At 41.1% G+C, this 22561-nt stretch overlaps 1 protein-coding gene across 4 annotated transcripts in view; it reads left to right on the top strand.

Annotated features, from left to right (window-relative positions):
* The window catches only part of LOC139747379 (furin-like protease 1), a 315203-nt gene that overhangs the window by 135608 nt on the left and 157034 nt on the right, over nt 1-22561 (top strand). For all 4 annotated transcript variants that reach the window (XM_071659635.1, XM_071659633.1, XM_071659634.1 and 1 more), the window contains one exon: nt 15734-16039. In XM_071659635.1, the coding sequence (XP_071515736.1) occupies nt 15734-16039 (306 nt within the window). The remainder of the gene's footprint in view (nt 1-15733; nt 16040-22561) is intronic.

The raw sequence follows: 22561 nt of genomic DNA, 5'->3' as shown, positions 1-22561 counted from the left end.
AGCAAAGGTTGTGGGTGCAATGAGGAATATGTGGAAGGAGAGGTCATTTTCTGGTAGGGCAAAAATGGATATGTTTGAATGTATAGTAGTCTCGATGATGGTGTGTTGATGTGAGGTACAGTCTATAGACTATGATGTGCATAGGAGAGTGGATGTGTTGGAGATTAAATGTTTAAGTCAGTATGTGGTGTGAGGTGGATTGATTGTAAGTAGTGAAAGGATAAGAGAGAGGTGTGATGATAAGAAGAGTGTGTTGCAATAGCTTGAACATGAGAGAATGAGTGAGGAGAGGTTGACAAAGAGGATATTTATGTAAGAAATGGTGGAGACAAGAAGTGGGAGGCAAAATTGGTGATGGAAAGATGGAATGAAAAAGATTCTCCCTCCACATCTGATGTGTACATCCTCTTGGTCAGTTTTTCTTCATTTATCCTCTGCATATATCCAAACCATTCCAGTATGCTTTGATCATCTCTCACAGTCTGACTGTGCATGCTGAAATGCCATCTTCTAACATTGTCATACCTTACATGACCAATTTGCCTCCCAATGCATATTGTACTAAGGTATTTCATATATCCATTACATTCACCCTTTTCCTTCTTTTGTATTCATGGCCCAAGCCTCACCTCCTTACAACACCATTGCTGCTACTATCCCTTCAAATATACCCATCTTTTCCATAGCAAACAATCACCTCTCTATATTGAGACAGAGAGCCATGGTGAATTGCATTGTGAAAAGAGAGGAGGTAGTGGAAGTCTTTCTCAAGATGAACTGTGGTAAAACTTGTGAATGGATGGTACTCCATTTAAATTTATGAAGAAAGGGGATGTCAGTATTTTTGATTGCTTAGTCAAGGTATTTGATATTTTCTTTGGCTTACAACAAAGTCCCTAAGGATTGGCAAAATCCTTATGTATTGGCAAGGGGAACACAATGAATATTCAGAATACAGAGGGATAAGTCTGTTGAGTATATGATATACTTTGTAAGGTGTGTGATAGACTGACAATGGAGAGGGTGGTGGAGTACACAGGGCATCAAGTGGGATAGGATCATTGTAGCTATATGAGTGGTATAGGGCATATGAATGACTGAGAGAGGGTGAAATGCAAGTGACATTTATTGATTTGAAGAAGGATCTGTGTTATTTTATGATTTAACTGCAGGACCCTTTCTCAGTGATTCAGAGGTTCAAAGCTGCACTATGGCAAGTAGCAGGGACAAGAGACTGAGGCACTCTTCTTCAGTTGATGAAGATATAGCTTCACTAAAGTAAATTTTCTTTTTGGGAGTAACCTCAAGCAGGCAGAGTCCAGGAACACCTTAAAAATGCATAAAATAGATTGACAGAGCTGTCTTGTAGAAGGTGCTGTGAAAATGTGGTGCATATGGAAGGTTAATACAATGAGGATTTTAACTAGAAGAGTAAAGTATGTTTGAGGATAAGAAGGGATGAGGTTGAGTGAATCTAATTGAAGATGGTTGTGCATCATGGATGTGTGATGTCATAGAGGCTATTTAATTAGTTCATGGATAGGGTGATGAAGTCAACGCAAAGGTCTTAGGGTGAGCTGACAATGGGGGTGCATAGAAGATGAATCAGCTGCTGTTAGCAGAAGACATGGCTTTGATGGCAGACTCCAGAAGCAAGTTGCAGATTTAGGGGAGTGTGCAAAAGGAGATAGTTGAGAATATATGTGAATAAAAGTTAGGCTGTTAGGAGAAGCAGAGGGGTGAAACAGGATGGTTTTAGTGTAAATTTGACTGCGGTGGGCCACGAGGAAGCAGGGTGCTTTAGACACCTGGTAGTGGACATGGCAGCAAATGGAACCATGGAGCTCTAGTGAGTCTGAGGGTGGAAGATGGAACTAAGGTCATAGATGCATTATGGATTGTTTAGAAGGAGAGGGAAATGTTTGTAAGGGCAAATATGGGTATATTGCAGGTATATCATTCCCAGTAATTTGTGTGGGTGTGAGTCTTGGGTTCTGAACACAAAAATATGGAAGAAAATGGATGTGTTGGAAATTAAATGTTTGAGGACAATATGCTGAAATGGTTTGATGTATATGTGGGTATATGGGGAGGATAAGTATGACCAAAGAGTCTGAGAAAAAGGATTTTTATGTCAGAAGTGGAGGTAGCAAGTGGAAGAGGGAGACTGAGAGGGAAGTAGAAGGATGGAGTGAAGGAGGCTTTGGGGTAGGGGCCCTGAAGATTCAAGAGGGCAAGAAGCGTGCATTGGATGGAACTGAGTAGATCCATAGGGGATGTGTTGGGGGAAGTGCCATCAGCAGACTGATCCAGGGTAGATAGAGTGGTCAAGGTACACCATGGAGTAGTCAGTGGGGATATGGTTGTGGATGGTATGCTTTGCTAGAGATTAGATGTATGCAAATAAAGCAAATGTCCATTTATTACGAACACTGTCATGTTGTATTAGGAAAGAGAATTGTGTGCAGAAACTAAAACCCCTATGGATATACATCACATTATGCTACCAACAGGATTCACTGAGAGGAAAGCAAGGTTAAAATCGTAGTTGATATGAACCTACAACACATAAATGTATTCTTTATTGAATAATGTTAATAATGATAGTAATAATAATGATAATGATAATATAATGATAATAGTAGTGCCATTGTGCAAAGGGGATTAAGGTGAGCATTCATATTACAGAGATATAAGTTTGTTGAGTATTCCTGGGAAATTATATGGGAAGGTATTGATTGAAAGGGTAAAGGCATGTACAGAGCATCAGACTGGGGAAGAGCAGTGTGTTTTCAGAAGTTGTATAGGATGTGTGAATCAGGCATTTGCTTTGAAGAATGTATGTGAGAAATACTTAGAAAAACAGATGGATTTGTATGTAGCATTTATGAATCTGGAGAAGGCATATGGTAGATTGATAGAGATGCTTTGTGGAAGTTATTAAGAGTATACGGTGTGGGAGGTAAGTTACAAAAAGTAGTGAAAAGTTTTTATCGAGGATGTAAGGCATGTCTATGAGTAGGAAGAGAGGAAAGTGATTGGTTCCCGTGAATGTCGGTTTGTGGCAGGGGTGCATGATGTCTCCATGGCTATTATTTTGTTTGTGGATGGGGTGGTTAGGGAGGTGAATGCAAGAGTATTGGAGAGAGGGGCAAGTATGCAGTCTGTTGTGGATGAGAGGACTTGGGAAGTGAGTCAGTTGTTGTTTTCTGATGATACGGCACTGGTGGCTGATTCGGGTGAGAAACTGCTGAAGTTGGTGACTGAGTTTGGTAAAGTGTGTGAAAGAAGAAAGCTGAGAGTAAATATGAATAAGAGCAAGGTTATTATATTAGGTTCAGTAGGGTTGAGGGACAAGTCAATTGGGAGGTAAGTTGAATAGAGAAAAACTGGAGGAAGTGAAGTGTTTTAGATATCTGGGAGTGGATTTGCAGTGGATGGAACCATGGAAGCAGAAGTGAGTCACAGGTTGAGGGAGGGGGCGAAGGTTCTGGGATGTTGAAGAATGTGTGGAAGGCGAGAACATTATCTCGGAGAGCAAAAATGAGAATGTTTGAAGAAATAGTGGTTCTAACAATGTTATATGGTTGCGAGGCATGGGCTGTAGATAAGGTTGTGCTGAGGAGGGTGGATGTGTTGGAAATGAAATGTTTGAGGACAATATGTGTTGTGAGGTGGTTTGATCAAGTAAGTGATGAAAGGGTAAGAGAGGTGTGTGGCAATAGTAAGAGTGTGGTTGAGAGAGCAGAAGAGGGTGTATTGAAATGGTTTGGTCACATGGTGAGAATGAGTGAGGAAAGATTGACATAGAGGATATGTGTCAGAAGTGGAGGGAATGAGGAGAAGTGGGAGACCAAATTTGAGGTGGAAGGATGGAGTGAAAAAGATTTTCAGCGATTGGGGCTTGAACATACAGGAGGGTGAAAGGCGTGCAAGGAATAGAGTGAATTGGAATGATGTGGCATACTGGGGTTGATTTGCTACCAGTGGATTGAACCAGGGCATGTGAAGCATCTTGGGTAAACCATGGAAAGTTTTATGGAGCCTGAATGTAGAAATGGAGCTGTAGTTTCGGTGCATTACACATGACAGCTAGAGGCTGTGTGTGAATGAATGTGTCCTTTGTTGTCTTTTCCTAGCACTACCTCAGATACAGGTGGGGGAAGGTCGGTGCTTTTTATGTGTGGCGGGGTGGCGACGTGAATGGATGAAGGCAGTGAGCATGAACATGTATATGTGTATATATGTCTGTGTATGTATATGTATGTTGAAATGTAAAGACTTCCCCAGAACTTTTTTAAAGGGGAAGTAAATGTTTATAGTTGTGTTACTGGAGTGATAGTTTTCAGACATGGTGTTTTGACAAGAAAATAGTGAAATTGGAAAAAATGTAGCTTAGACATTGAAACTTATTGATACAGTGGTTAAATTGATGAGAACTACTATTGACGTTTGTGTAAATAAATTATACATTTCCTTTTTCCATAGCCAGAGGTTGAACCAGTATGTGACATTCATTTTTCATTTCATTTCAAGCTAGAAGTTTCAGTTTTCTAAATTGTTTCTTACATTTTTCATATGTATATATATGTATGTGTGTGTGTGTGTATATGTGCGTATGTGTGTGTATGTGTGTGTATGTGTATATATATATATATATATATATATATATATATATTATCCCTGGGGATAGGGGTGAAAGAATACTTCCCACGCATTCCTCGCGTGTCGTAGAAAGCAACTAGACGGGACGGGAGCGGGGGGCCAGAAATCCTCCCCTCCTTGTACTTTTTTAACTTTCTAAAATGGGAAACAGAAGAAGGAGTCACGCGGGGAGTGCTCATCCTCCGCGAAGGCTCAGATTGGGGTGCCTAAATGTGTGTGGATGTAACCAAGATGTGAAAAAAGGAGAGATAGGTAGTATGTTTGAGGAAAGGAACCTGGATGTTTTGGCTCTGAGTGAAACGAAGCTCAAGGGTAAAGGGGAAGAGTGGTTTGGGAAGGTCTTGGGAGTAAAGTCAGGGGTTAGTGAGAAGACAAGAGCAAGGGAAGGAGTAGCAAAACTCCTGAAACAGGAGTTGTGGAAGTATGTGATAGAATGTAAGAAAGTAAATTCTCGATTAATATGGGTAAAACTGAAAGTTGATGGAGAAAGATGGGTGATTATTGGTGCATATGCACCTGGGCATGAGAAGAAAGATCATGAGAGGCAAGTGTTTTGGGAGCAGCTGAATGAGTGTGTTAGTGGTTTTGATGCACGAGACTGGGTTATAGTGATGGGTGATTTGAATGCAAAGATGAGTAATGTGGAAGTTGAGGGAATGATTGGTATACATGGGGTGTTCAGTGTTGTAAATGGAAATGGTGAAGAGCTTGTAGATTTATGTGCTGAAAAAGGACTGATGATTGGGAATACCTGGTTTAAAAAGCGAGATATACATAAGTATACTTATGTAAGTAGGAGAGATGGCCAGAGAGCGTTATTGGATTACGTGTTAATTGACAGGCGTGCGAAAGAGAGACTTTTGGATGTTAATGTGCTGAGAGGTGCAACTGGAGGGATGTCTGATCATTATCTTGTGGAGGCTAAGGTGAAGATTAGTATGGGTTTTCAGAAAAGAAGAGTGAATGTTGGGGTGAAGAGGGTGGTGAGAGTAAGTGAGCTTGGGAAGGAGACCTGTGTGAGGAAGTACCAGGAGAGACTGTGTACAGAATGGAAAAAGGTGAGAACAATGGAAGTAAGGGGAGTCGGGGAGGAATGGGATGTATTTAGGGAATCAGTGATGGATTGCGCAAAAGATGCTTGTGGCATGAGAAGAGTGGGAGGTGGGCTGATTAGAAAGGGTAGTGAGTGGTGGGATGAAGAAGTAAGAGTATTAGTGAAAGAGAAGAGAGAGGCATTTGGACGATTTTTGCAGGGAAAAAATGCAATTGAGTGGGAGAAGTATAAAAGAAAGAGACAGGAGGTCAAGAGAAAGGTGCAAGAGGTGAAAAAAAGGGCAAATGAGAGTTGGGGTGAGAGACTATCAGTAAATTTTAGGGAGAATAAAAAGATGTTCTGGAAGGAGGTAAATAGGGTGCGTAAGACAAGGGAGCAAATGGGAACGTCAGTGAAGGGCGTAAATGGGGAGGTGATAACAAGTAGCGGTGATGTGAGAAGGAGATGGAATGAGTATTTTGAAGGTTTGTTGAATGTGTCTGATGACAGAGTGGCAGATATAGGGTGTTTTGGTCGAGGTGGTGTGCAAAGTGAGAGGGTTAGGGAAAATGATTTGGTAAACAGAGAAGAGGTAGTAAAAGCTTTGCGGAAGATGAAAGCCGGCAAGGCAGCAGGTTTGGATGGTATTGCAGTGGAATTTATTAAGAAAGGGGGTGACTGTACTGTTGACTGGTTGGTAAGGTTATTTAATGTATGTATGACTCATGGTGAGGTGCCTGAGGATTGGCGGAATGCGTGCATAGTGCCATTGTACAAAGGCAAAGGGGATAAGAGTGAGTGCTCAAATTACAGAGGTATAAGTTTGTTGAGTATTCCTGGTAAATTATATGGGAGGGTATTGATTGAGAGGGTGAAGGCATGTACAGAGCATCAGATTGGGGAAGAGCAGTGCGGTTTCAGAAGTGGTAGAGGATGTGTGGATCAGGTGTTTGCTTTGAAGAATGTATGTGAGAAATACTTAGAAAAGCAAATGGATTTGTATGTAGCATTTATGGATCTGGAGAAGGCATATGATAGAGTTGATAGAGATGCTCTGTGGAAGGTATTAAGAATATATGGTGTGGGAGGCAAGTTGTTAGAAGCAGTGAAAAGTTTTTATCGAGGATGTAAGGCATGTGTACGTGTAGGAAGAGAGGAAAGTGATTGGTTCTCAGTGAATGTAGGTTTGCGGCAGGGGTGTGTGATGTCTCCATGGTTGTTTAATTTGTTTATGGATGGGGTTGTAAAGGAGGTAAATGCAAGAGTCCTGGAAAGAGGGGCAAGTATGAAGTCTGTTGGGGATGAGAGAGCTTGGGAAGTGAGTCAATTGTTGTTCGCTGATGATACAGCGCTGGTGGCTGATTCATGTGAGAAACTGCAGAAGCTGGTGACTGAGTTTGGTAAAGTGTGTGGAAGAAGAAAGTTGAGAGTAAATGTGAATAAGAGCAAGGTTATTAGGTACAGTAGGGGTGAGGGTCAAGTCAATTGGGAGGTGAGTTTGAATGGAGAAAAACTGGAGGAAGTGAAGTGTTTTAGATATCTGGGAGTGGATCTGTCAGCGGATGGAACCATGGAAGCGGAAGTGGATCATAGGGTGGGGGAGGGGGCGAAAATTTTGGGAGCCTTGAAAAATGTGTGGAAGTCGAGAACATTATCTCGGAAAGCAAAAATGGGTATGTTTGAGGGAATAGTGGTTCCAACAATGCTGTATGGTTGCGAGGCGTGGGCTATGGATAGAGATGTGCGCAGGAGGATGGATGTGCTGGAAATGAGATGTTTGAGGACAATGTGTGGTGTGAGGTGGTTTGATCGAGTAAGTAACGTAAGGGTAAGAGAGATGTGTGGAAATAAAAAGAGCGTGGTCGAGAGAGCAGAAGAGGGTGTTTTGAAATGGTTTGGGCACATGGAGAGAATGAGTGAGGAGAGATTGACCAAGAGGATATATGTGTCGGAGGTGGAGGGAACGAGGAGAAGAGGGAGACCAAATTGGAGGTGGAAAGATGGAGTGAAAAAGATTTTGTGTGATCGGGGCCTGAACATGCAGGAGGGTGAAAGGAGGGCAAGAAATAGAGTGAATTGGAGTCATGTGGTATACAGGGGTTGACGTGCTGTCAGTGGATTGAATCAAGGCATGTGAAGCGTCTGGGGTAAACCATGGAAAGCTGTGTAGGTATGTATATTTGCGTGTCTGGATGTGTGTATGTGCATGTGTATGGGGGGGGGGGGTTGGGCCATTTCTTTCGTCTGTTTCCTTGCGCTACCTCGCAAACGCGGGAGACAGCGACAAAGTATAAAAAAAAAAAAAAAAAAAAAAAAAAAAAAAAAAAAAAAAAAAGGTCAAGAGAAAGGTGCAAGAGGTGAAAAAAAGGGCAAATGAGAGTTGGGGTGAGAGAGTATCATTAAATTTTAGGGAGAATAAAAAGATGTTCTGGAAGGAGGTAAATAAAGTGCGTAAGACAAGGGAGCAAATGGGAACTTCAGTGAAGGGCGCAAATGGGGAGGTGATAACAAGTAGTGGTGATGTGAGAAGGAGATGGAGTGAGTATTTTGAAGGTTTGTTGAATGTGTTTGATGATAGAGTGGCAGATATAGGGTGTTTTGGTCGAGGTGCTGTGGAAAGTGAGAGGGTTAGGGAAAATGAGTTGGTAAACAGAGAAGAGGTAGTAAAAGCTTTGCGGAAGATGAAAGCCGGCAAGGCAGCAGGTTTGGATGGTATTGCAGTGGAATTTATTAAAAAAGGGGGTGACTGTATTGTTGACTGGTTGGTAAGGTTATTTAATGTATGTATGACTCATGGTGAGGTGCCGGAGGATTGGCGGAATGCGTACATAGTGCCATTGTACAAAGGCAAAGGGGATAAGAGTGAGTGCTCAAATTACAGAGGTTTAAGTTGGTTTCAGAAGTGGTAGAGGATGTGTGGATCAGGTGTTTGCTTTGAAGAATGTATGTGAGAAATACTTAGAAAAGCAAATGGATTTGTATGTAGCATTTATGGATCTGGAGAAGGCATATGATAGAGTTGATAGAGATGCTCTGTGGAAGGTATTAAGAATATGTGGTGTGGGAGGAAAGTTGTTAGAAGCAGTGAAAAGTTTTTATCGAGGATGTAAGGCATGTGTACGTGTAGGAAGAGAGGAAAGTGATTGGTTCTCAGTGAATATAGGTTTGCGGCAGGGGTGTGTGATGTCTCCATGGTTGTTTAATTTGTTTATGGATGGGGTTGTTAGGGACGTAAATGCAAGAGTTTTGGAAAGAGGGGCAAGTATGAAGTCTGTTGGGGATGAGAGAGCTTGGGAAGTGAGTCAGTTGTTGTTCGCTGATGATACAGCGCTGGTGGCTGATTCATGTGAGAAACTGCAGAAGCTGGTGACTGAGTTTGGTAAAGTGTGTGGAAGAAGAAAGTTAAGAGTAAATGTGAATAAGAGCAAGGTTATTAGGTACAGTAGGGTTGAGGGTCAAGTCAATTGGGAGGTGAGTTTGAATGGAGAAAAACTGGAGGAAGTGAAGTGTTTTAGATATCTGGGAGTGGATCTGGCAGCGGATGGACCCATGGAAGTGGAAGTGGATCATAGGGTGGGGGAGGGGGCGAAAATTCTGGGGGCCTTGAAGAATGTGTGGAAGTCAAGAACATTATCTCGGAAAGCAAAAATGGGTATGTTTGAAGGAATAGTGGTTCCAACAATGTTGTATGGTTGCGAGGCGTGGGCTATGGATAGAGTTGTGCGCAGGAGGATGGATGTGCTGGAAATGAGATGTTTGAGGACAATGTGTGGTGTGAGGTGGTTTGATCGAGTGAGTAACGTAAGGGTAAGAGAGATGTGTGGAAATAAAAAGAGCGTGGTTGAGAGAGTAGAAGAGGGTGTTTTGAAGTGGTTTGGGCACATGGAGAAGATGAGTGAGGAAAGATTGACCAAGAGGATATATGTGTCGGAGGTGGAGGGAGCAAGGAGAAGAGGGAGACCAAATTGGAGGTGGAAAGATGGAGTGAAAAAGATTTTGTGTGATCGGGCCCTGAACATGCAGGAGGGTGAAAGGAGGGCAAGGAATAGAGTGAATTGGAGCGATGTGGTATACCGGGGTTGACGTGCTGTCAGTGGATTGAATCAAGGCATGTGAAGCGTCTGGGGTAAACCATGGAAAGCTGTGTAGGTATGTATATTTGCGTGTGTGGACGTATGTATATACATGTGTATGGGGGGGTTGGGCCATTTCTTTCGTCTGTTTCCTTGCGCTACCTCGCAAACGTGGGAGACAGCGACAGAGTATAAAAAAAAAAAAAGTTGAGTATTCCTGGTAAATTATATGGGAGGGTATTGATTAAGAGGGTGAAGGCATGTACAGAGCATCAGATTGGGGAAGAGCAGTGTGGTTTCAGAAGTGGTAGAGGATGTGTGGATCAGGTGTTTGCTTTGAAGAATGTATGTGAGAAATACTTAGAAAAGCAAATGGATTTGTATGTAGCATTTATGGATCTGGAGAAGGCATATGATAGAGTTGATAGAGATGCTCTGTGGAAGGTATTAAGAATATATGGTGTGGGAGGCAAGTTGTTAGAAGCAGTGAAAAGTTTTTATCGAGGATGTAAGGCATGTGTACGTGTAGGAAGAGAGGAAAGTGATTGGTTCTCAGTGAATGTAGGTTTGCGGCAGGGGTGTGTGATGTCTCCATGGTTGTTTAATTTGTTTAAGGATGGGGTTGTTAGGGAGGTGAATGCAAGAGTTTTGGAAAGAGGGGCAAGTATGAAGTCTGTTGGGGATGAGAGAGCTTGGGAAGTGAGTCAGTTGTTGTTCGCTGATGATACAGCGCTGGTGGCTGATTCATGTGAGAAACTGCAGAAGCTGGTGACTGAGTTTGGAAAAGTGTGTGGAAGAAGAAAGTTAAGAGTAAATGTGAAAAAGAGCAAGGTTATTAGGTACAGTAGGGTTGAGGGTCAAGTCAATTGGGAGGTGAGTTTGAATGGAGAAAAACTGGAGGAAGTGAAGTGTTTTAGATATCTGGGAGTGGATCTGGCAGCGGATGGAACCATGGAAGCGGAGGTGGATCATAGGTTGTGGGAGGGGGCGAAAATCCTGGGGGCCTTGAAGAATGTGTGGAAGTCGAGAACATTATCTCGGAAAGCAAAAATGGGTATGTTTGAAGGAATAGTGGTTCCAACAATGTTGTATGGTTGCGAGGCGTGGGCTATGGATAGAGTTGTGCGCAGGAGGATGGATGTGCTGGAAATGAGATGTTTGAGGACAATGTGTGGTGTGAGGTGGTTTGATCGAGTGAGCAACGTAAGGGTAAGAGAGATGTGTGGAAATAAAAAGAGCGTGGTTGAGAGAGCAGAAGAGGGTGTTTTGAAGTGGTTTGGGCATATGGAGAAGATGAGTGAGGAAAGATTGACCAAGAGGTTATATGTGTCGGAGGTGGAGGGAACAAGGAGAAGAGGGAGACCAAATTGGAGGTGGAAAGATGGAGTGAAAAAGATTTTGTGTGATCGGGGCCTGAACATGCAGGAGGGTGAAAGGAGGGCAAGGAATAGAGTGAATTGGAGCGATGTGGTATACCGGGGTTGACGTGCTGTCAGTGGATTGAATCAAGGCATGTGAAGCGTCTGGGGTAAACCATGGAAAGCTGTGTAGGTATGTATATTTGCGTGTGTGGGCGTATGTATATACATGTGTATGGGGAGGGGTTGGGCCATTTCTTTCGTCTGTTTCCTTGCGCTACCTCGCAAACGCGGGAGACAGCGACAAAGTATAATAAAAAAATAATATAATATATATATATATATATATATATATATATATATATATATATATATATATATATATTTATATATATATATATATATATATATATATATATATATATATATATATATATATATATATATATATATTTCATTTATTTTATTTTGCTTTGTCGCTGTCTCCTGCGTTAGCGAGGTAGCGCAAGGAAACAGACAAAAGAATGGCCCATCCCACCCACATACACATGTATATACATTCACGTCCACACTCGCAAATATACATACCTATACATCTCAATGTATACATATATACATATATATATATATATATATACACACACAGACATATACATATGTACACATGTTCATAATTCATACTGTCTGCCCTTATTCATTCCCATCGCCACCTCGCCACACATGGAATAACAACCCTCTCCCCCCTCATGTGCGCAAGGTAGCACAAGGAAAAGACAACAAAGTCCACATTCGTTCACACTCAGTCTCTAGCTGTCATGTAATAATGCACCAAAACCACAGCACCCTTTCCACATCCAGGCCCCACACAACTTTCCATGGTTTACCCCAAACGCTTCACATGCCCTGGTTCAATCCATTGACAGCACGTCAACCCCGGTGTACCACTTCATTCCAATTCACTCTATTCCTTGCACGCCTTTCACCCTCCTGCATGTTCAGGCCCCGATCACTCAAAATCTTTTTCACTCCATCTTTCCACCTCCAATTTGGTCTCCCACTTCTCCTCGTTCCCTCCACCTCTGACACATATATCCTCTTGGTCAATCTTTCCTCACTCATTCTCTCGATGTGACCAAACCATTTCAAAACACCCTCTTCTGCTCTCTCAACCACACTCTTTTTATTACCACACATCTCTCTTACCCTATCATTACTTACTCGATCAAACCACCTCACACCACATATTGTCCACAAACATCTCATTTCCAGCACATCCACCCTCCTCCGCACAACTCTATCCATAGCCTACGCCTCGCAACCATACAACATTGTTGGAACCACTATTCCTTCAAACATACCCATTTTTGCTTTCCGAGATAATGTTCTCGACGTCCACACATTCCTCAAGGCTAGCAGAATTTTTGCCCCCCCCCCCCCAACCCTATGATTCACTTCCGCTTCCATGGTTCCATCTGCTGCCAAATCCACTCCCAGATATCTAAAACACTTCACTTCCTCCAGTTTTTCTCCATTCAAACTTACTTCCCAGTTGACTTGACCCGCAACCCTACTGTACCTATTAACTTTGCTCTTATTCACATTTACTCTCAGCTTTCTTCTTTAACACACTTTACCAAACTCAGTCACCAGCTTCTGCAGTTTCTCACATGAATCATCCACCAGCGCTGTATCATCAGCGAACAATAATATAATACATATGAATATATATATATATATATATATATATATATATGTGTGTGTGTGTGTGTGTAAGGCATGTGTACGTGTAGCGAGAGAGGAAAGTGATTGGTTCTCAGTGAATGTAGGTTTGCGGCAGGGGTGTGTGATGTCTCCATGGTTGTTTAATTTGTTTATGGATGGGGTTGTGAGGGAGGTGAATGCAAGAGTTTTGGAAAGAGGGGCAAGTATGAAGTCTGTCGTGGATGAGAGAGCTTGGGAAGTGAGTCAGTTGTTGTTCGCTGATGATACAGCGCTGGTGGCTGATTCATGTGAGAAACTGCAGAAGCTGGTGACTGAGTTTGGTAAAGTGTGTGAAAGAAGAAAGTTAAGAGTAAATGTGAATAAGAGCAAGGTTATTAGGTACAGTAGGGTTGAGGGTCAAGTCAATTGGGAGGTAAGTTTGAATGGAGAAAAACTGGAGGAAGTAAAGTGTTTTAGATATCTGGGAGTGGATCTGGCAGCGGATGGAACCATGGAAGCGGAAGTGAATTGTAGGGTGGGGGAGGGGGCGAAAATCCTGGGAGCCTTGAAGAATGTGTGGAAGTTGAGAACATTATCTCGGAAAGCAAAAATGGGTATGTTTGAAGGAATAGTGGTTCCAACAATGTTGTATGGTTGCGAGGCGTGGGCTATGGATAGAGTTGTGCGGAGGAGGGTGGATGTGCTGGAAATGAGATGTTTGAGGACAATGTGTAGTGTGAGGTGGTTTGATCGAGTAAGTAATGTAAGGGTAAGAGAGATGTGTGGAAATAAAAAGAGCGTGGTTGAGAGAGCAGAAGAGGGTGTTTTGAAATGGTTTGGGCACATGGAGAGAATGAGTGAGGAAAGATTGACCGAGAGGATATATGTGTTGGAGGTGGAGGGAACGAGGAGAAGTGGGAGACCAAATTGGAGGTGGAAAGATGGAGCGAAAAAGATTTTGTGTGATCGGGGCCTGAACATGCAGGAGGATGAAAGGCGGGCAAGGAATAGAGTGAATTGGACCGATGTGGTATACCGGGGTTGACGTGCTGTCAGTGGATTGAATCAGGGCATGAGATGCGTCTGGGTTAAACCATGGAAAGTTGTGTGGGGCCTGGATGTGGAAAGGGAGCTATGGTTTCGGGCATTATTGCATGACAGCTGGAGACTGAGTGTGAACGAATGGGGCTTTTGTTGTCTTTTCCTAGTGCTACCTCGCACACATGAGGGGGGAGGGGGATGGTATTCCATGTGTGGCGAGGTGGCGATGGGAATGAATAGGGGCAGACAGTGTGAATTGTGTGCATGGGTATATATGTATGTGTCTGTGTGTGTATATATATGTGTACATTGAGATGTATAGGTATGTATATTTGCGTGTGTGGGCGTGTGTGTGTGTACATTGTGTATGGGGGTGGGTTGTGCCATTTCTTTCGTCTGTTTCCTTGCTCTACCTCGCAAACGCGGGAGACAGCGACAAAGCAAAATAAAAATAATAATAATATATGTGTGTGTGTGTGTGTGTGTGTGTGTGTGTGTGTGGCGCGTGTGTGGGTGTTTATGTATGTGTATGTGTATGTGGGTAGGTTGGGCCAAGGAAACAGATGAAAGATCTGTTTCCTTGAGCTACCTTGCGAAAGCGGGAGATGTCGACTAAGTATAATAGATAAATGAAAAATGAAAATAACACTAGTAAGAATAGTAGTGATGATCGTATTGATGATAATGGTGATTTTAATAGTAAAGGCAAAATTAATATAATGATGATATAATGATGATAACAGTAATGCATTTTACTTTACATTTTTTATGCTGTTGAATACATGAATAAAATTTAAGCTCATCAATGATACTAGACTAAACTAGAATTTTCAGGTGCATATTAGTTGGTTGCTATTACCAAACCTTGATTACGAAAGGTCCCATCGTTTATGGAGATTAACCTTCAGCAAGGTTGTATCATCTTCTGTGAACAAAAATGAATACAATCTTGTCATGGAATTTGTAATTCTAAAGTGGTGTATCATATCTCTGCTAATGACTGTCGTATGGCCTAAAAGCTGCAGGAGTAGCATAAAAGGAGTCCTGTAATTATATTAGTAGAGTGATTATTAATTTCTTTGAGACATTGCTCATATAGTAGTGTTTTTAATCCAGACTGAAATGGAAAAACGGATTATCTAAAGGTACTTTGAAGTTTAAATTTTTTCCGGTTCACTCTGGAATTGGAGCCTGGTAAGGAGTAGACTTTCATCAAAGTGTGAGACGGATTTCATGGCAGCTCTCGGTGAAACTTGAGCTTTGATAATGCCTTTGATTGTGTGAAATAGCAGGATAAGACTGCATGACTCAGGGCCCAATAGTATCGTGCATTAGTGATATGGAAGTTCAACCACAGTTTTTTTCAAGATTAAGGATGATTGTGGTTTTGTATACAGAGTGACCAGCATATATTTGTTTCATTGTTGTCTTCCTTAAGTTACTCATATCCCTCCAAAAACTGTATAGCTTGTGCACTGTGAATTGCTGTGCATGTCTCAGCTTCTTGGGTGCTTGAGTTAAAATTTTATATTGATCAAAGTCTGAAAAATGAGATATCAGTAGTATAAGTTATCAGTTGAACTACATTTTGCTAAATATGAGTTTCAACTCTAAATTTTGTCATACACACCATGTAGTGAAGTTTACCCATAATCTAAAAACAAGCTTAGTTTAAGGGAAAGTTTGTTTGCTATTACCAGTTTACATTGGAGACAAGGACTGACAATGAACAAGTAGTATTTCTACATGAAATGTAGCTTATTTACCTATGCAAATTAAGATAGTCTCAATGGAAATTGTTTTTATGCAAAAACTGTATATGTGTGTCATTTTTGTTATCCCAAAGGTACATATCTTTCCAGGTAAGGCTGAGGTGAAGGAGTGGAGTTTGCTGATGTATGGAACAGAGACAGAACCAGGCCAGGTAGTTCCTACCCTTACAGGGGAACATCCTTCTTCAGTTTCTCATGCAAGTGATCATACTGCCCATCAAGTAGTTGACACCACTGAAGGAAAAACTGAGACTCGAGATCCAGATACAGAAACGACTGATTATACCTCTTCTGCAGCTCCACCAACCCCTTCTCCTCAACCCCTGCAGTTGGGCTCCATTAAGAAAGCTCTTCCACCAGGCTGCAGTCGTGTGGATGCTTCTGGGGCCTGCATAGGTTTGTGCTTAGTGGTGGTGGTGGTTCACTTGGTGGTGGGTGGTATCTTGCTGGGTCACCCTGGCATGAGGAAAGTGCAGCAAGATGAGAAACTTGTTGGAAACCATTATGGGACCCTCAGTCACATAATGAAAACAGGAACGTTAGCTGTTGAACTTGATTATGATACTATACATGCTAGGAATGCCACAAATAGTGCACCTTGGGTCTTGTTACAGCATCCAACATTGTTAGTTAGGTATAGTTAGTGTCAAGGTTTTTAGATGATTAGATTAATCATTTGTACTTACATATAAATGGTTTTAACTTTGGGATGAAAAATACAGTTGATTTCACTACAACTCCAGTAAAAGTTTAACCGGTAGATTATTACTAATAGTTCTAGGATATTACGAAGAAAGGGGATTGTCCATAGTCACTCTGCAGAAAGTTTAAGGTTTTACACAAGACCAAACCCCTCCGTCACTTTCATGTACAGATTTGATGAAACATAGAACAGACTTCTTATCTCTCCTGAGTGTTCTTTTCATAGAGTGCCTTTGGCATTTTATACTCATTTTTACTCTACAAACTTTGGATATATCTTAATGCTTCATCTGTAGTGCTAGTACAGGGACATTGTCCTGATTATAAGTGTAGGGATTTTCATTTAACTCTGTCACAGGGAGCCAGAATTACATATTCAAGGGATTAGCAGTTTTGGGTTTTACTGCTTTTGATTTGGGCCAGACTTCTATGGTAATTTACTCACTAATACTCAAAATGCTTTGTTGATTTTTTAGAAAGTAGCTTGTATGAAAATGTAGAAAATTCATGATTCGTGCAATTAGGAAGTTTGGTCTAAGATCCTTACAGAAAAGCCTTGTTGATTAGTGCTCATGTCTTCCATGGGGGAGAAAATAGAAGGTGAATGAAATCTGGCTGACAAAGTTAAGTTATGGTGCCAGAAAGAACTATTAGAAGTATTAGTAAAGATTGTTTGGAATGTGCTAGATGCCTTCAATTATGTAGTGTTGGCGTTCTTATGGACCATCTCAGGAAGTAGGTGGTAGCCTAATAGATAAGGAAGGAGTGTAGTTGTTTTATCATATTCTCTTTTACAAGTCTTGAGCCATGAATTGGATGCCTTATAAGAGAATTAATTTTTCATTAATATTATCTTTGAAAAGATTTTCTTAGAAATTAATGAGGAGAATTGGTCACAGAAATTTTATCATCAAGGTATGTATGTCCTTCCTCTTGAAAGGCATCTCAAGAAAGGCTAAGAAAATTTTACATTAATTTTTCATCTTTTAATGAGTTCAACAAAAGTCAGGAAGTTACATTGGGGGCCTCGATGGCATTCCAGGTTTTCAGTATTGCAGTTTAATGCTCATACTTTTTGTGTGATGTCTTTGGTGGCTTAATTTGCCTCCAGATTGTTGCCAGTCATAGCCTCTTGACACATGAGGTGTTTAAACCTTTTTTTTTTTTTTTAAGCATTGTCGTAACCTTGGCATGAGAGGACCTGAGTATGAGTTTTTATACCTCATATGTAACCAAAGATAACCGTTTTGTTTCCCTGTTTCATTATTTGATTTTGATACATAGTATTTGTTCTGTAAAAGTATTATTTTCTTATTTAGTCTGATAGTGAATGAGTGGCTGAAGTGTGTTATTTAAATATATGTGAATGTTTGTCACAGTTGATGTACTTTATTCATTTGTGTGGTGACAAAGGTGAGCTCTTTTGGATGTATGTAATTAAGTGAATGAAATCGAAATTTGTTTGGTAGAAAAGGGATTAACGGATTTTAGGGATGGGATGATTATTTACTAACTCATTCTCAGTGATTTTCTCACACATGACTGTAAATAGTTTAAAAGTTTCTTTATAATTTGATGGACATCCTTTGAAGAAAGGATATTCATATAGTGTTGTTTAGTAAAATACCTTTTTCTATGAAAAAATGTATAATAAGCTATTTTGGTGAATATATATGGAGGGGGACTTAGAGAAGCTTCATGTAGAAGCCTCAGACAATTAGGAAAGATGAAGGTAGAAAGATACTTATTCTTTACCAAATACTTAAAAAAAAAAAGGCATTTTAGTTAGGTGTAAATACATTGTAAAAAGAAAGGATTTCATTAGCAGATTGCTTGTACATGGAGGTGTACCTTATTGTAGGGAAGTCCTCACCTCTGAATGTTTGCAAAAGTAGCCACTTAGATGTATGTGTAGAAACTCAGGCTATCTACATAACATGGTGCAAAAAGGTAGTATTGCTCTCTTTATACGGGACATATATTTAAGGAATTTTAGCGATACATTTTGCATTTTAGTTCTTTACAGGTAAAAGCTAACAGGAACTGTTAATAAGATAAATTCTGCAAGTCTTATGAATGGCAAATCATAGTTATGATGACATTGTTTGACATGTTTAGATAAATATCAGTTGTTCCAGACACACTCAAGAATGTGATCAGAGTATAGTCAAATGCCGATAACCTGATATAAGCTTAAGTAAAGAGCAATTATGCTTGACATAATATGGCAGGCTGTGTTAAATCACAGGGGTGCAATAATGGTAAATTATACAGCTGGCATACTCAAAAGAAACAAAAGGCATACATTCACAGTACCTCTTCAGTGGAGATTGATGGCCAGTAAAAGATGATTTCATTGGTTTAGTATTACAGTATTTTTATGTATGAAGTTATGAGCAGCACTAATAAAGTGTTAATCGATTATTAAGTATATTGATTTAATTGGCTTTTGTACCAGAGTAGATATTAGTTGTGTCAGCAGTTAGTTCCAGTAACTACTTAGGATGACAAAATAATTCAGATGAAACAGGGAAGTCTTTTATGGTTTGGTGACTAAGCAGATTAGATTTTGAAGTATCATAATTAATTAAAAAGCTATAGAAACGTAGAATATTGAAGTATATTTTACATGATATACAATACATGAAAACAGTGGCTAATGATAATAATGATAAATATATATATATTGATACAGTGGTTAAATTGATGAGAACTACTATTGACGTTTGTGTAAATAAATTAAACATTTCCTTTCCATAGCCAGAGGTTGAACCATTATGTGACATTCATTTTTTCATTTCATTTCAAGCTAGAAGTTTTCAGTTTTCTAAATTGTTTCTTACATTTTTCACATGTATATATATATGTATGTGTGTGTGTGTATATATGTGCGTGTGTCTGTGTATGTGTGTGTATGAGTATATATATATATGTATATTATCCCTGGGGATAGGGGTGAAAGAATACTTCCCACGCTTTCCTTGCGTGTCGTAGAAAGCGACTAGAGGGGACGGGAGCGGGGGGCCAGAAATCCTCCCCTCCTTGTATTTTTTTAACTTTCTAAAATGGGAAACAGAAGAAGGAGTCACGCGGGGAGTGCTCATCCTCCTCGAAGGCTCAGATTGGGGTGCCTAAATGTGTGTGGATGTAACCAAGATGTGAAAAAAGGAGAGATAGGTAGTATGTTTGAGGAAAGGAACCTGGATGTTTTGGCTCTGAGTGAAACGAAGCTCAAGGGTAAAGGGGAAGAGTGGTTTGGGAATGTCTTGGGAGTAAAGTCAGGGGTTAGTGAGAGGACAAGAGCAAGGGAAGGAGTAGCAGTACTCCTGAAACAGGAGTTGTGGAAGTATGTGATAGAATGTAAGAAAGTAAATTCTCGATTAATATGGGTAAAACTGAAAGTTGATGGAGAGAGATGGGTGATTATTGGTGCATATGCACCTGGGCATGAGAAGAAAGATCATGAGAGGCAAGTGTTTTGGGAGCAGCTGAATGAGTGTGTTAGTGGTTTTGATGCACGAGACCGGGTTATAGTGTTGGGTGATTTGAATGCAAAGGTGAGTAATGTGGCAGTTGAGGGAATGATTGGTATACATGGGGTGTTCAGTGTTGTAAATGGAAATGGTGAAGAGCTTGTAGATTTATGTGCTGAGAAAGGACTGATGATTGGGAATACCTGGTTTAAAAAGCGAGATATACATAAGTATACTTATGTAAGTAGGAGAGATGGCCAGAGAGCGTTATTGGATTACGTGTTAATTGACAGGCGCGCGAAAGAGAGACTTTTGGATGTTAATGTGCTGAGAGGTGCAACTGGAGGGATATCTGATCGTTATCTTGTGGAGGCTAAGGTGAAGATTTGTATGGGTTTTCAGAAAAGAAGAGTGAATGTTGGGGTGAAGAGGGTGGTGAGAGTAAGTGAGCTTGGGAAGGAGAATTGTGTGAGGAAGTACCAGGAGAGACTGAGTACAGAATGGAAAAAGGTGAGAACAATGGAAGTAAGGGGAGTGGGGGAGGAATGGGATGTATTTAGGGAATCAGTGATGGATTGCGCAAAAGATGCTTGTGGCATGAGAAGAGTGGGAGGTGGGTTGATTAGAAAGGGTAGTGAGTGGTGGGATGAAGAAGTAAGAGTATTAGTGAAAGAGAAGAGAGAGGCATTTGGACGATTTTTGCAGGGAAAAAATGAAATTGAGTGGGAGACGTATAAAAGAAAGAGACAGGAGGTCAAGAGAAAGGTGCAAGAGGAGAAAAAAGGGCAAATGAGAGTTGGGGTGAGAGAGTATCATTAAATTTTAGGGAGAATAAAAAGATGTTCTGGAAGGAGGTAAATAAAGTGCGTAAGACAAGGGAGCAAATGGGAACTTCAGTGAAGGGCGCAAATGGGGAGGTGATAACAAGTAGTGGTGATGTGAGGAGGAGATGGAGTGAGTATTTTGAAGGTTTGTTGAATGTGTTTGATGATAGAGTGGCAGATATAGGGTGTTTTGGTCGAGGTGGTGTGCAAAGTGCGAGGGTTAGGGAAAATGAGTTGGTAAACAGAGAAGAGGTAGTAAAAGCTTTGCGGAAGATGAAAGCCGGCAAGGCAGCAGGTTTGGATGGTATTGCAGTGGAATTTATTAAAAAAGGGTGTGACTGTATTGTTGACTGGTTGGTAAGGTTATTTAATGTATGTATGACTCATGGTGAGGTGCCTGAGGATTGGCGGAATGCGTGCATAGTGCCATTGTACAAAGGCAAAGGGGATAAGAGTGAGTGCTCAAATTACAGAGGTATAAGTTTGTTGAGTATTCCTGGCAAATTATATGGGAGGGTATTGATTGAGAGGGTGAAGGCATGTACAGAGCATCAGATTGGGGAAGAGCAGTGTGGTTTCAGAAGTGGTAGAGGATGTGTGGATCAGGTGTTTGCTTTGAAGAATGTATGTGAGAAATACTTAGAAAAGCAAATGGATTTGTATGTAGCATTTATGGATCTGGAGAAGGCATATGATAGAGTTGATAGAGATGCTCTGTGGAAGGTATTAAGAATATATGGTGTGGGAGGCAAGTTGTTAGAAGCAGTGAAAAGTTTTTATCGAGGATGTAAGGCATGTGTACGTGTAGGAAGAGAGGAAAGTGATTGGTTCTCAGTGAATGTAGGTTTGTGGCAGGGGTGTGTGATGTCTCCATGGTTGTTTAATTTGTTTATGGATGGGGTTGTTAGGGAGGTGAATGCAAGAGTTTTGGAAAGAGGGGCAAGTATGAAGTCTGTTGTGGATGAGAGAGCTTGGGAAGTGAGTCAGTTGTTGTTCGCTGATGATACAGCGCTGGTGGCTGATTCATGTGAGAAACTGCAGAAGCTGGTGACTGCGTTTGGTAAAGTGTGTGAAAGAAGAAAGTTAAGAGTAAATGTGAATAAGAGCAAGGTTATTAGGTACAGTAGGGTTGAGGGTCAATTCAATTGGGAGGTGAGTTTGAATGGAGAAAAACTGGAGGAAGTGAAGTGTTTTAGATATCTGGGAGTGGATCTGGCAGCGGATGGAACCATGGAAGCGGAAGTGGATCATAGGGTGGGGGAGGGGGCGAAAATCCTAGGAGCCTTGAAGAATGTGTGGAAGTCGAGAACATTATCTCGGAAAGCAAAAATGGGTATGTTTGAAGGAATAGTGGTTCCAACAATGTTGTATGGTTGCGAGGCGTGGGCTATGGATAGAAATGTGCGCAGGAGGATGGATGTGCTGGAAATGAGATGTTTGAGGACAATGTGTGGTGTGAGGTGGTTTGATCGAGTAAGTAACGTAAGGGTAAGAGAGATGTGTGGAAATAAAAAGAACGTGGTTGAGAGAGCAGAAGAGGGTGTTTTGAAATGGTTTGGGCACATGGAGAGAATGAGTGCGGAAAGATCGACCAAATGGATATATGTGTCGGAGGTGGAGGGAACGAGAAGTGGGAGACCAAATTGGAGGTGGAAAGATGGAGTGAAAAAGATTTTGTGTGATCGGGGCCTGAACATGCAGGAGGGTGAAAGGAGGGCAAGGAATAGAGGGAATTGGATCGATGTGGTATACCGGGGTTGACGTGCTGTCAGTGGATTGAATCAGGGCATATGAAGCGTCTGGGGTAAACCATGGAAAGCTGTGTAGGTATGTATATTTGCGTGTGTGGACGTACGTATATACATGTGTATGGGGGTGGGTTGGGCCATTTCTTTCGTCTGTTTCCTTGCGCTACCTTG

The sequence above is a fragment of the Panulirus ornatus genome, chromosome 68, assembly GCF_036320965.1.
Source record: "Panulirus ornatus isolate Po-2019 chromosome 68, ASM3632096v1, whole genome shotgun sequence".
Taxonomy (NCBI): domain Eukaryota; kingdom Metazoa; phylum Arthropoda; class Malacostraca; order Decapoda; family Palinuridae; genus Panulirus; species Panulirus ornatus.
This window is presented reverse-complemented; position numbering and strand designations above follow the sequence as displayed.